The sequence below is a fragment of the Lynx rufus genome, unplaced genomic scaffold (assembly GCF_022079265.1).
Source record: "Lynx rufus isolate CCGP_SWC_20201006 ecotype Redwood Valley unplaced genomic scaffold, mLynRuf1.p SCAF_9, whole genome shotgun sequence".
NCBI lineage: Eukaryota > Metazoa > Chordata > Mammalia > Carnivora > Felidae > Lynx > Lynx rufus.
The window spans coordinates 72,713,518-72,727,500 of NW_025814897.1; the positions used below are offsets into that span (position 1 = coordinate 72,713,518).

The 13,983-nt window shown below is 36.1% G+C and overlaps 1 protein-coding gene across 9 annotated transcripts in view; it reads right to left on the minus strand.

Annotated features, from left to right (window-relative positions):
- Positions 1-13,983, minus strand: part of SOX6 (SRY-box transcription factor 6) — a 373,444-nt gene that overhangs the window by 356,192 nt on the left and 3,269 nt on the right. For all 9 annotated transcript variants that reach the window (XM_047070868.1, XM_047070866.1, XM_047070864.1 and 6 more), the window contains exon 2: positions 1,233-1,473. In XM_047070868.1, coding sequence (XP_046926824.1) covers positions 1,233-1,473 — 241 coding nt within the window. The remainder of the gene's footprint in view (positions 1-1,232; positions 1,474-13,983) is intronic.

The window sequence follows — 13,983 nt, forward strand, 5'->3', positions numbered from 1 at the left end:
CTACTGTTACAGAGCACTAGTTGTACCTGCAAAATCACCTGAGAAAGAAAAATGTCTGCCTCCATAATTTACGGAATCAAGTCTTTGACATTAAGAATTAAGCACAGAGCAAGAATTTAAACAGGTTATCAGTTGTAAAGGCGTTTTTAAATATTACCTTATTTTTTTACTAAAGAATAAAACTTTTCATGACAGGCCACTTAAGATATCTTTCATTAACATTAACCAAGAGTTAAGAAATGTAAAACAGGTTTTCAATTCCTACTCTAATAAAATATGTTAAGGTTTTGGTCAGTTGTAGATGCTAAAAAATTGGACATTTTTGCTTTAAACGAGACAATGCCACTTACCGTGGCCTCTGTTTTGATGGCTAGAGACAGAATTTAGCATGGGAAAGCTGGCTAAGACACTCCATGGATCTGATGTTTCTACCTTCAGGGCAAACTCCTGAAGTCTGATTGAAAATGATACTCAGGAGCTTTGCACGTCCTTTTGAAATTAATGTATAGGCACAAAGTGAGAAAAGCTTTATCATAAATCAAAAATGACCATTAAAAATGATAAATACCTGCATTTCCTCCACTGAAGATGTATTCACCATATGACCTCATTCACATAGACATGTTTGCTTAATACAATATTTCAATGTTAATACACAGCCACGCTTTATTTGATCGTACCTATTTTGTGTTATTATCAAGTTTACCACCTTATTAAGAAATTCAGAGAGGCGCCTGGGTGGCTCAGTCAGTTGAGCGTCTGATTCCTGATTTTGGCTTGGGTCATGATCTCATGGGTTCATGGGTTCAAGCCCCACATTTGGCTCTGCGCTGACAGTGCGGAGCCTGCTTGGGATTCTCTCTCCCCCTCTCTCTCTGCCCACCCTCCCCTGCTCCCTTTCTCTCTCTCTCTCTCTCAAAATAAATAAATAAACTTTAAAAAAAAGAGAGAGATTCAGAAAATAAGATAACCAAACCTCCCCCAAATTAAATTAAATATCTTTTGGCAAGTTGACCTAAGAATGTATAAAAAACTAAATCAGAAACCATTTTCCAATTTTTCCCAGTTACTAGCATATTAGTAATATGAATAATATACATGGTGTTTGTTTCATGATCTGAACACAAATAATTCTATGATATGTATTTTGAGCTTTCTCTAAAACATGTATTTGTGATGAGGCCATACTAAAGGACACGCTTAGTGACAGTGGCCAGATTTTAAAAGCTCACCATTCTTTGCTGAGACGACAGAACAGTGTCCCAGTCAGCATCTTGTTGAATGGTATTGACAAGTGTTGGTAGCTCCTCAGAGTGAGGTTTGTTGTGCATTATGGGGTGCAGAGGCAGATGGGAGGCCACATGTTGATCACCGCCCTCTTCCTTTTCCCTTGAGGTCAAATCTTGGGTCATGGCTTCCTCTCCATCAGCTGCACAGGCAAATGGAGAGGTGGCTTGCTTGGAAGACATTCTTCTGCAGGAGAGAGAGAAAGAGCATGGGTTCAAAAAGTCTGTCAATGACAAAAGAACAAACCATCCCTTACATTTGACTAATTCAGGAAAAAAAGTAGGGTCTCTAACTTCAAGTTGTTTATGAGCTACTTTAAACCACTGATAAAAATTCAGCTCATCTGTACCACTCTCCCTCTCTGCTTTTAACCCAGAAAACCTCTTCCTAGTAATTGCTACACATCTTCTCCCTTTTCCATCCACAAATGAAATTTCCATGGAATAGTTTTTCATAATGTATAGTATATGCATATGTGTATTTTTCCTCCCAATTCTCCCAACTAGATTATTAGCTTCTTAAGAGTAATTCAGTTGATGGCTAACAATGGGGGGAAGGGGGGAATAAATAAGTGAATAAACTGGCAAATAAGCCAGTTTGAAGAATAATTTCAAAGTACAAATATCCAAATTTCTCTTATGCTTTATGTAAGAACAAAAGAAGTCTATGTGGGAAAACATCATCAGGAGAATTCACAATACATGTTGAAAGTCCTAAGCAAATTTGGTCCTGACTTTAGTTTATACCTTGTAAACTACACCTATGAGTGCTAGTCCTAACATTGTTTAGTGTCAATCTGATCCTTTTCTAAAGATCTTCCAAATGTGTCAACTACTTTAACTTAACTTTTTTTTTTTTTTAATTTTTTTTCAACGTTTATTTATTTTTGGGACAGAGAGAGACAGAGCATGAACGGGGGAGGGGCAGAGAGAGAGGGAGACACAGAATCAGAAACAGGCTCCAGGCTCTGAGCCATCAGCCCAGAGCCTGACGCGGGGCTCGAACTCCCGGACCGCGAGATCGTGACCTGGCTGAAGTCGGACGCTTAACCGACTGCGCCACCCAGGCGCCCCTAACTTAACTTTTAAGTGGCATATTGATTGAATGGCTGATACATTAGTCTTAGGACAATTTTATAACATTTGAATAGAGTATATGAAATACCTATGCCTCTATTTTATATTAGAAAGTACATACAAAATTCGAAACATTTACTGTGAAAATTGTAAAATGCCTACTATACATCATATTTTTTTTTAACTGCAGAAACAAGAGTGTCCGGGTGGCTTAATCAGTTAAGCATCTGACTCTTGATTTTGGCTCAGGTCATGATCTCAGGTTCATGAGATCAAGCCCTATGTTGGCCTGCTAGGGATTCTCTCTTTCCCTCTCTCTCTGCCCCTCTCCTGCTTGCTTCTCTCTCTCTCTCTCTCTCTCTCTCTCTCTGTTTCTCTCAATAAATAAATAAATAAATAAATAAATAAATAAATAAACTTAAAAAAACTGCAAAACAATTACTGTACATTCATCTATGTACCCACAAGTAAACATTGACTGCATTCTGCACAAGGTCTCCATTCTATGCTTTATCAACATGATTTTCTTAGCAAAGTGTTTAGAAACAAAACCATCAAAAGTTTATAACTTAAGAGACAATTGAGAATTTTTTCTAAAACTTTATGTTGTTTTTGGTTTATAGCATCTTTAGCTCTAAAACTGCTGTGTAACGAAGGAATAAAATCTCCACCTTAATTGCTCTTTAACATTAATTGATTTCATACCATTTTTTAAAAAATGCACAAATCAGTTAACATAGGAAACCACATGAGCATTTTTCAAATTAGCAAATCATTAACTTGCTAGTACTGTTTCTACAGACAAATAAATACTGATTAAAGGGTCTAGAAATCTGAGATTAACAGTTAAATTTACAAATCTGTCACATGCTTTCATGAATATTGCAGTGAAGGAAATATCAAGTGCAAAGAAAAATAATTAAGTTAATTCCAATTTAAACAGTAGTTTTTATGTAGCAGCCCATGTTTCACATAGGATTTAACAGCTAATGCTAAATTTCTCACAATTAATGAGGGGGTTCAGATTTAGTATCCTACAGTGAAAAAAATTAATATAAGATCAGCTAATCTAATTATGCACAGTTCTAAATAAAAGTATTACAGGCTTTTGAAGTGCTTTGAAACATATTAAAATGCTGATACCTACTTATAATAATCATTCTACAAATAATAAAATTTCATCCATTAGACTTGATACTAGAAAATAACATGGGGAAAAGGAAGTGCAGAAGAACGTCTATATTCTCCTTGAGGGGAAAGAAATCAAATGTCCTAAAGAGTACTATATCAAAGAATCAGATAAGTATATTCTTGACTTATTTCTATCAGTACTCACAAATAGAAAAATGTATATGCATGTGTAGAAAATGTTACCAAAGGATGTTTCTTATTGTACAAGAATCACTGTAAAATCCTACAGTAACACCAGGCAAATTATAACTGGTCTGCAAGTTTATCCAGAGTTTACCATGAACAACAAGAGTGTTTTCATAGTCCAGATAATGATAGTGCCAATAATGTAATCATTCACATGGAAAACAAAAGAATGAATTTACTGCTGCTTTTAAAAACAGTTACATACAATTGGAAGTCATAAGGCAAAACTCAGAGTGACTTTAGCTCCCCAACAAACATCCTCTTATTATAAAGTGACTTGGCTCCTTCCAATAGCAATATCTGTGATTGTTGCTTTAGTATAAATTAATCATGACACAAAACCCAAAATGAAAAGTCTCTTAAGAATAATTTCAAGTATAAACTGCACCAATGAACAATAGTGCACAATCCTAATTAAACACAACCGTGCAGCTGTAAAAATAGACTAAATCTGTCCAAAGCTGAGTTGAGTTTAAAGGCTGGTTTGTTAGAGTGTTTTCTTAAGGAAGGCTGGGCCCTCAGTCTTAATCAGCCAATAAATTATTTCCTGCAATTACATTAAATAGAAAATTATCTTCAAATGGGGAGTGTTAATTGAAAATCAAAATTCAGAGGGAAGTTTAGAAATTACACGCTGAATACAATTAGTGAGGAAAGGCTTCACCTCTACTTCATCAACAGTCTTCTGGTGATTCCTCCAGTGACCATTCAGGAAAGCTACCTATTTATAACATCACACAATTTGTCTTTTATTTTGCACCTCCAAATACAAATGTCTATCAAGGTTGCAAATAAAAGGCAGGCTGCCAAAATAAAGCAAAATTAAATTTGACTGTTCATCCTCAGTTCACACCATCATTAGGGGACAAGGAGAGGGGGAAGGTGGGACAATAATGATTATTGTTAACAACCAAGGAGGGCATACTCAACTTTGAAACCCTTCCCTTTAGCAAAGGAATTAACATTTGTGTTCCAAGAAGAATACTTTACCATATCATATTTTATTTAAGTGCTTGAGTTTACTGTAGCTCTCAGCATGTTGTTCGCAGAGAAAACAGTGATTTTTTGTGGTATTGTCCCCCTGCAGGCCATTTCCTTTTGATAAAATTGGTGGGCTTCTTTCATTGTTGTTCTTGTTGTAGTTTGGTAGCTTTGTTGTATTTTTAAAAGGAAAATGTGTACAAATTCTTTTTAAAACACAGTTTATTAAACAAGTCTTAAATTTACTGATTATTAGATTCAATTTACCGATTCCTTTTTGCACAATTACTTTATTAAAGAATGCTTCAACTTCCTGATTAAATCCTCATTCATTTCTTTACTTTGGCTTTCCCTTTTAAAACACTTTACTAGACCAACTGAACTATTCTGGAAGCTGTGAAGATACTTGACTTTTGGTAATGCCTTTACCATAACCATTGCACCATGGTTACTCTCCTTTAGAAACTCATAAATCAAATATACACTTGTTTTAATGTTTTAAAGTGTCACGTGGGATGTTTACTTTTATTTTTAATGCTCACATAGTAATTTTTCATTACCAAAACTTTCACCCCCAGCATATTAGAACAGCATCTTACTTTAGCTGCTGTCATATAAAACTAATAAGCAAAAGAATCAAAATCCTTGTGAGATGGTCAATTTATATATGACTTTACTTTGTTTTATTTTTGCACTATTATAACTTAAAAATCATTCAAATGAATTGTTTTTTTAATTTGTATTAAAAAAAATCTCCCTAGTTATACCCCCTGAAAACAGGGGTTTATAATGGAAGTGCTGACACAACCCTAACTAAAGCAGCGCAAATGTTGCCGCTATAATACACAAAATCAAGTTCTATTATTCTAAACTATCCTCGCTCATGGGATTTTTCTTTACTGTGCTCCCAGCCAAACTGCTGAAGCATGAAAAATTTAAATGCAATCAAATGCGCCCAATTCTACTTTACTAGAACAAGTGTCTACAGTGGTACAATCTTAAAAGGAGATGCAACAGATTTGTTTGGTGTTTTTTTTAACTGTTTATTTATAATACAGTGCATTGGAGATAAAATAAAAGAGGAAATTACACTCACATGGTACTAGTGTATTGACTACACAGAGTACATTATAATCAGAGAGAAAAACTACATTGTCAACTTATCACATTGGTTAAACAAGATGGTTTTCTGGGGCATAGCTATTATCAAGTAAAACCTCCAAAGAGAATTACATATCTTTGGGACACATGAAACTAAATTCCCATCATGTGTTCCCCGAGTTTGAAATGTCTCTGCCCAGAAGATCAAGTGAATTCCCAGGATGCCAGGACATCGTGAAGAACTTCAGGGCTTAGGACTTTTGGGAATGAGATTGTTGGAAATAAGTCTCTAGCAATTGATAATGTTTTCTAGGAAGTCAGTAGGAGTATCTCTAGAAAGATGATAATTATTTTGCTCCAAAACCCCAGTATGAAAGCTGAATGTTTAGGCCATTACAAACTTATTCAGACAGTACATTTACTTTGTGTTCTTTGACAAGAAATTAAGATTCTCTGGTCCAAGACTTTATAAAATGGTAAGGATGTGCATATGTATACATTAATCCCTCTGTCTCAGAAAATCAAATGTTCTAGAATTTTAAACCAGCCCAATCTGATGTTTAAAGAAACAGTTATTTGTATATGTTTAAAGGTTAGGATTATTTTAAAACAACTTTCTCATAAGGCATCGCCGCTTGAAATTACTTTTTTTAACTACTGCTTGGGAAGAATCCATTTCAAAACTATTCTTTCGGATTTAGATAAGTTTCAAAAAGAGCCACTAAATTTATTGGAACAATATTTTTAACCTGATTTTTAAAATTTATTTCTTTATTTCTAAGATAATTATCAAATGGCATTCACTTTTTAAGTGTATCACATTTATTCAAAAGAAGCTCTGTTTTTAACATAAAGCAACATGTAATAGTTGGTTTACTTAAAGAAAAAATTAAAAATTCAGGACAATATTCACATTTACTTTTGCAACTCAGCCCCAGGCTACCAAGGTAGACTTATTTCAGTCAAATAATTCACTGTTAATTTAATGCTGCAATTGATCTGATACTGAGAAATAAACAACTAATTTTCCAAAAATATAACACAGTGCCTCTCATTTTAAGAAGCATGAGTAACAGATATGCTCAGCTGCCAAAATGCACAATACTCAGGAACCCCTACAGAGGATGCCAGTCCACCCAGCCTAGGGCAAAAAAATTTTAAAACTTTTTTCCTGTACCTCTAATTCCCCCAGTTAAGGATTGAGGGGTGGGGAAGGATCCCAATTCCAGACATTAAAATGAAGACATCCCTTTCAAAGTTTTCCTGCTTCATTTGAGTAAAGCCTAAGGGTGGTTGTTGATTCTTTGTATTGTTTTATCCAGCACTACCTCCACTCCCCAACTCCACCCCCAAACTGCTCCAGGCTTCTGCCAGGTTTTTTTGTCTCTCTTTCATCTGGGGCTTTTGGAAATGAGTTAATAAGTAACTGAGAAAACTCAGAGAAAAAGAAGGTAACTGCCTCCAGAGCTGAGTTGGAGGGTTGTAAACCTATCTTTTAATGTTTGTAGTGGCTCTTTCAGAACATAACATGGTAACATATACAGACAATATCTGTTAGAAGAAAACTCACTGACTTGTGTTATCTGTCAGATCAACAGAGATGAGGCAAACAAAATATGCTGGAGGCCCTTGAAGTATGTCTAAGAAGGGACCTCAATTAATGGATTCTGACTTAGCTAAGCCTTCTAATTTTTCACACCAAAGCACAAAATTGTCTCCAAAGGCCTTCTGAGGTTCTTACAAAACAAGGACTACCTGGAACAGATTCTTCTCAAGTCATCAAAGTTTGTGTTTCTAGAGTTTATATTTAGCTGACAATATTGCTGTCACTTTATATAGCTTAAGACTGTTCTTTGGACTAGAGCTCATATGTCTTGGAATGCTTTGACTCATGAATTGTTTCTCCTGATAATGTTACATCACGTAACCACCTCTGTCTAATTGGTTAGTATCTGCTGGAAGAGGCAGGCAACCAGCCTAAAGACGAGCCTGCTTGCCTGACTGCCTATGGAAAACCAGTAATCATTACATGTGTCTCTGAGTATCAAGTTTCTTCAAGAGATCAAAACAACTTGACTTCATGTAACCTCTATCTGTACTTTTGTTTATAGTAATATTGAATTTTTCTCACAGTTTATGTACCAGAAACTTGTTGGGATCTTTGCTTTGGAAAGCCAGGCCCAGAATTTATAAATACAATCAGTCACTTAACAATACGAACAAAACCAAACAATGGCTACTATAAATACACACTAAGTTAGAGGATTTTAATCAAGCACAATGACTTTATAGCTCAACTGAAAGACCTCTATGTGGCTTGAATGAAAGCTGTCTAAAATAATAGCAGAATGAGTTTATTTATATATGCTTACTTTGAATCTCCTCTTCACATGAAATGAGAACCAGAGTTTTTAAAATGAATACCAAACATGTCTTTGTCAGCTTGAAACCAATCCTCTAGTCTGGAAGCCCAATTACAAGTGGATAATATCTTATCCACTTATTAACAAAAATCATAAACCAGAACAATAACTTCTCAGAGAGAAAGGGTAGGAGGCTGTCCCTGTATATTTTTCCATCCTTACTTCTATTTTCACTTTTTTAATATTGCCAGAAAAAAGAGAAAAATGAAAATTGATGCTATATAGATCGTTTCAAAAAATGAAGGCTCACACATGATGACAGTGAGCAAAATTACATAAAGAAGTTCATCTTTGAGGTTCTCCTTCAGCTAAATAAAGCAGCAATCCAGCAATTCGTCTCTTTCATGTAAATGAAATAAGGCATAAATTTCAGGTTCCTATCAAATAAGAGGAGGAGGAGGAATGGGGAGGGGAGAAGGAGGGAAAGGTGGAGAGGGGTGAGGGAAGGGAAGGGAAGGGGAGGGAAGGGAAGGAAAGGGAAGAGAAACAACCGTGGCTTTGCAGTTCATTTTCAGTTTGTCTACTTAATGAAAACCTCATTGTACAACCCTGAAAACCATTTCCAGCAGGCAAAGTATTTCTGATTCAGCGGAGGTTACACAAGCATCAAAGCAGTTAAATATAGGTGCCAAGCTGCATTGCCAGGAGCTCTTAGTACTGTGAGTTAGTGTTACCTGACAGCTTAGTGAATATAAAATTACTTGTTTCTCCAATTGAAGACAATCAAATTGTCACCTTCCATTGTAATAATGCACAACTAGTGATCAGCAAAGTGCAAACATAATTACCATGAAGAAAACAAAAAATCAAATCTAAATCTCTCTACAGAGTAAACACATCTATCTGGCTTCCCCCAAAAAGGAGTGCATTTTAATACTGACAGCTATGATGCAATCTTTGTTATTTAACAATAAGATTTATTAGTCTCACATTAAATTAAAATAAAAAACAACACGAAAGACCAGTTCACAAAAACCGAATACAAATACCAATGAGAGCACTACAACTTTCCAGACAGAATACAAGGCCTACAAATTATATTGCTGCCATTTGGGCCAATAATGTTAAGTGTATGTCAGCAGCACGTCCATTATAAAAACCATGCTTTAAGAGATTTCTTTCCAGACTAGAAACCTTTCTGAAGGTTGAAAAAGACAGGTAGGATCGAACCTCAAAAGCTTTTGTCTTCATTTCTCCTTTAAAAAAAAAAAAGTTATGATTCATTTTTGTCTTCTGAAGCGGCGTGTCTTTTCAAGGTTGAAAATTCACCTAACAAAACTGATTTAGTAATCTCTATCCAAGTTTAGAAAAATAACCAAGCATAGGGTACAGGTTCACAATTATTACTGAAGCGCTCAGCATCTGAAATTCTTGTCCAAATTTGGTGGCCAGATTGGTCCATTATGAAAGTAATTTCAGTATAACCCACAACTGGGTTAGTATTAAAGCACTGAAAATTTGACCTGTTTCTCCCATATCCTGAAGATTCCTAAGATATAAATACAGATGTTGCTGCAAACGAACTGCTGTTTAAAAGCTCTTTTGGGGAGGCACCTGGGTGGCTCAGTTGGTTGAGCATCTGACTTTGGCTCAGGTCATGATCTTGCAGTTTGTGGGTTCGAGCCCCACATTGGGCTCTGTCCTGAGGGCTTGGAGCCTGTTTTGGGTTCTGTGTCTCCCTCTCTCTCTGCCCCTCCCCTTCTCATGCTCTGTCTCTCTCTCTCTTTCTCTCTCTCTCTGTCTCTCTTTCAAAAATAAGTAAACATTAAAAAAAAATTTTTTAAACGCTCTTTTTGTAAAGTGATTTTATATCTAACTCAAAAGTTAAAACATTCAGATTTACATCATTCCTTCCACTATGGAAAGAACTATCCCATTCTGAAAACACTCCACACATAGGGGCTTTCTTCTTTCATCGATAATGCCCTCCTTTTTTTTTTTTTAATGTTTATTTACCCTTGAGAGAGAGAGAGAGAGAGAGAGCAGGGAGGGGGAGAGAGAGAGGGAGACACAGAATCAGTAGCAGGCTCCTGGCTCTGAGCTGTCAGCACAGAGCCCAAAGCGGGGCTTGAACCCATGAATCATGAAATCATGACCTGAGCCGAAGTCAGATGTTTAACCAACTGAGCCACCGAGGCACCCCATAATGCCCTCCTTTTTTATCAGAGATATATAACACGCCCACCAGCCATTGCCTCATATTCCATTTTTACTTGATACTTGTGTTCTAAATATCATTTTTAATCCTCCAACACATATACAAAAATGGGTCAGTTGAGGGAGAGGGAGAAGCACCGCACTAGAGTGCAAGTGGCATGAATCAGAATCCATCACAACGTTAGATTCCCTGAGCTTGAATCTTCACATATGAACTTAGACATTTCATCCTTTATAAATCTGAAATGACCAGCCCATCTTACACTGCGTTCTTATTCCACCACTACCCCTTTTTAGAATGGAAGCATGAGCGTTGAGCGTCTGACTTTGGCTCAGGTCATGTTGAGCGTCTGACTTTGGCTCAGGTCATGATCTCACAGCTCGGGAGTTCGAGCCCTGTGTCAGGCTCTGTGCTGACAGTTCAGAGCCTGGAGCCTGCTTCGGATTCTGTGTCTCCGTCTCTATCTCTGTCCCTCCTGTGCTCTCTCTCTCCCAAAAATAAATAAAACATTAAAAAAAATTTTAATAAATAAATAAATAAATAAATAAACATTAAAAAAATTTAGAATGGAAGCATGGAGAAAGGGTGAGATAAAGGCACTGGATTGACTGTGTAGCTAAATCAGAAGCGGAATGAGGATAGGAGAAAAAAAGGAAAGCGAAAGTCCAATCTCTAGTTGCAAGTTTTATTGTGATTTCAGATAAATTTCACATCATTAAAAGAAGTCTGAGTTTGAGAAATAAGACTGTTTTGGAAAAGATCTTTTTCCTTGACCTTGCCAACTTTCAAGTCACATAATAAAGCTTCCCCCGCCCCACCCTGGCCAAAGAAACCCTACTTACAAGCTTAACAAAATAAAAACCTCCGGGCACAGAGGGGATGCCATCAGTGTTTTTTGAACTTCAGTGATGAGGACTTAATACATTCCTAAAATATGCTCCTGCAGAATATTCCTTGCAATATAGTAATAATAAAAAAAGGATCAACAAGAGGAAGAAAAAAAAAAAAAACCTGTTGTCATAGAATGTCTTCTAGTCCCAAGGAGATAAATGCTTGCAAAGATATTATCATAAGCTTATAGGAAGAAAATAGAAAATATTAAAGGAAGAAAAATAAAAAATATTAAAAGATTTTGTTTTATTTAAAAAAAAAAAAGCCTATTCTGTATATTCCACGAGACTAGGGATCATGTCTGTCTTGTTCTTTACTGGATTGTCAATGCCCCACACAGTGCACACACATTGTAGACAATCAGCATTGTCTACATATCATCTAAAATTGGAAAGAAAGAGAAAGGGAAAATCAGAGAGGGAGAGATGAGCAAAGAGCTTATTTTTCAAACTTAAGGTGAATACATAATCACAGAAAATACCACTCGTATGTTAATGCTGCCAACTTAAACATTATTCTTTCTCTATGCTCTTTTTGTCAAACATCCCATTCCCTAATATTTAAATCATATAATTTTTATATTTATATACCCAACACTGAGCACTCTCTCATCATCCTGAAATACAACAGTCCTCAAATGACTGCTAGACATTTATACCAAGATGTACTCTGCTATGTCATATTCAACAAACTTAAAATTAGTTTCATCATTATTTTCCTCAACACTCTCCCTCATTCACTCACACCCAGAAAAGCATCATTCTCGGAATCATCCAATTCAAAACATGACACTGCATCTGTCTCCTCTTTTATTCTTGTTCCTCAGTGCCAGCCTGTCATTAAACGCCACCAAGTATTCCTTAATAAAGTTTCTTCTGCTCACACCTTCTTAACATGCTCATAATCACCTGAGTATTGGGCTTTATTACACCTCATACCTAGACTCTTGCAGCAGGCTCTAAACTGGTTTCCCTAATTTCATCCTCCTGCCTCACTAAATCAATCTTACTGTCACTCCCTTTATCAAGCCACTCTTTTGATCAAGAAACATCAGTGGCTTTCCCCTGATGACAGAAAAAAAAAGTCTAACCTCTTGACTCTGGCATTCAAGGCCCTCCATCCAGATCCAACCAATTTTTCTAAATTTATCTTCTACTATTCTACACTGTAACCTTCTATTCTGACTATACTGATACACTTAGACTTCACTTATTGCTGCCTCCTTATCTTTGCTCTGCCTGCCTCCCCCTACTTCCCTCACCCACCTTTCTTATTACTAGGAAACCACAGGAGACTATTCCCAGGAACTAAGATCCACACTTCTAATCACTTCTAATAAGTGCTCTGAAAATTCATTTTTTATGTCACTCATTCAACACTTAATGCATACTATCTTACATAATGTTTTTAAAGAGTGTAATATCATTGTATTTCTTAAGACTAATCCCAACCAGATTACAAATTTTTCAAGGGCAAGGACAAAATCCTAGCTTCTCTGCATTCCCACAAGTACCTAGTATAATGTTTCACATAAAGAAAACACTCAATAAATATTATTTTCCCAATTACTTAAGTATTATTAAGTGAATTGGCAGAAATAAACTTAGAGGATTATACTTAACCAGAGGATTTAAAGCAAAGCCTCTAGGTTTCTGTACCTAACTTGATTTTACAGGGCTATCGCCTCTTCCCCCATCCTTGGCCAAAAAAATTCATTTCATACCTTAAAAGTACTACATATTCTATGCCAACCCCCCCCCACCAAATCATCAATCTATGTTGATAGAAACATTAGGAAGATGGATAGATGGACGGACGGATGGATGGATGGATGATGTTAGAGAGATGGCTGAAAGGATACATGAATAGTATTTACTATATGCTTGAAAGTATTAGTCACTGTACTGAGAGCATTGCTACATGTATTACTTCATTTAGTTCTCAGAACAGTTCTAGCATTTAGATAATGTCACTGATCCTGTTTTACAGATAAGGAAACAAAATCAACAAAAAAAAATTTTTTTTTAATTAAAATTTGCCTGGGGTGCCTGGGTGGCTCAGTCAGTTAAGCATCTGACTCCTGGTTTAGGCTCAGGTCATGATATCATGGTTCCTGAGTTTGAGCCCCACATTGGGCTCTGTGCTAACAGTGCAGGGCCTGCTTGTGATTCTCTCTCTTTCTCTCTCTCTCTCTCTCTCTCTCTCTCTCTCTGTCTCTTTCTGCCCCTCCCTCACTCACGCTGTCTCTGTCTCTCTCAAAATAAATAAATAAACTTTTTCTAAAAAATTAAAATTTGCCTAAAGTCGCACCCCGTAAATACAAAAGGCAAAATTTGAACTCAAGTTATCTAACTCCAGGACAGATGCTGTTAGAATTAAAGGTAACTGACAGTAAATCTAAATGAAATAATTAACTATTTTCAATTATCTGAATTTTTCTTCACTAACATATACTTCCCATAGAATTTTATCTTTAACATTCCAGAATATTCCAGTTAGATATTCCAGATACTCATTTTATCCAAGCTTAGTCAAAGGACTTGCTATCTTTTTCCTTCCCTTCTACCTCTAGGGTTGAAGGTGTCTAATTACTGGTTAACAACTATTAAGAAAAGAAAAGAAAAAGAAAGAGAAAAAAGGAGAGCAGCCAACCCTCTACCAAGCCATTTGACTCTCATTCTGAACAGTT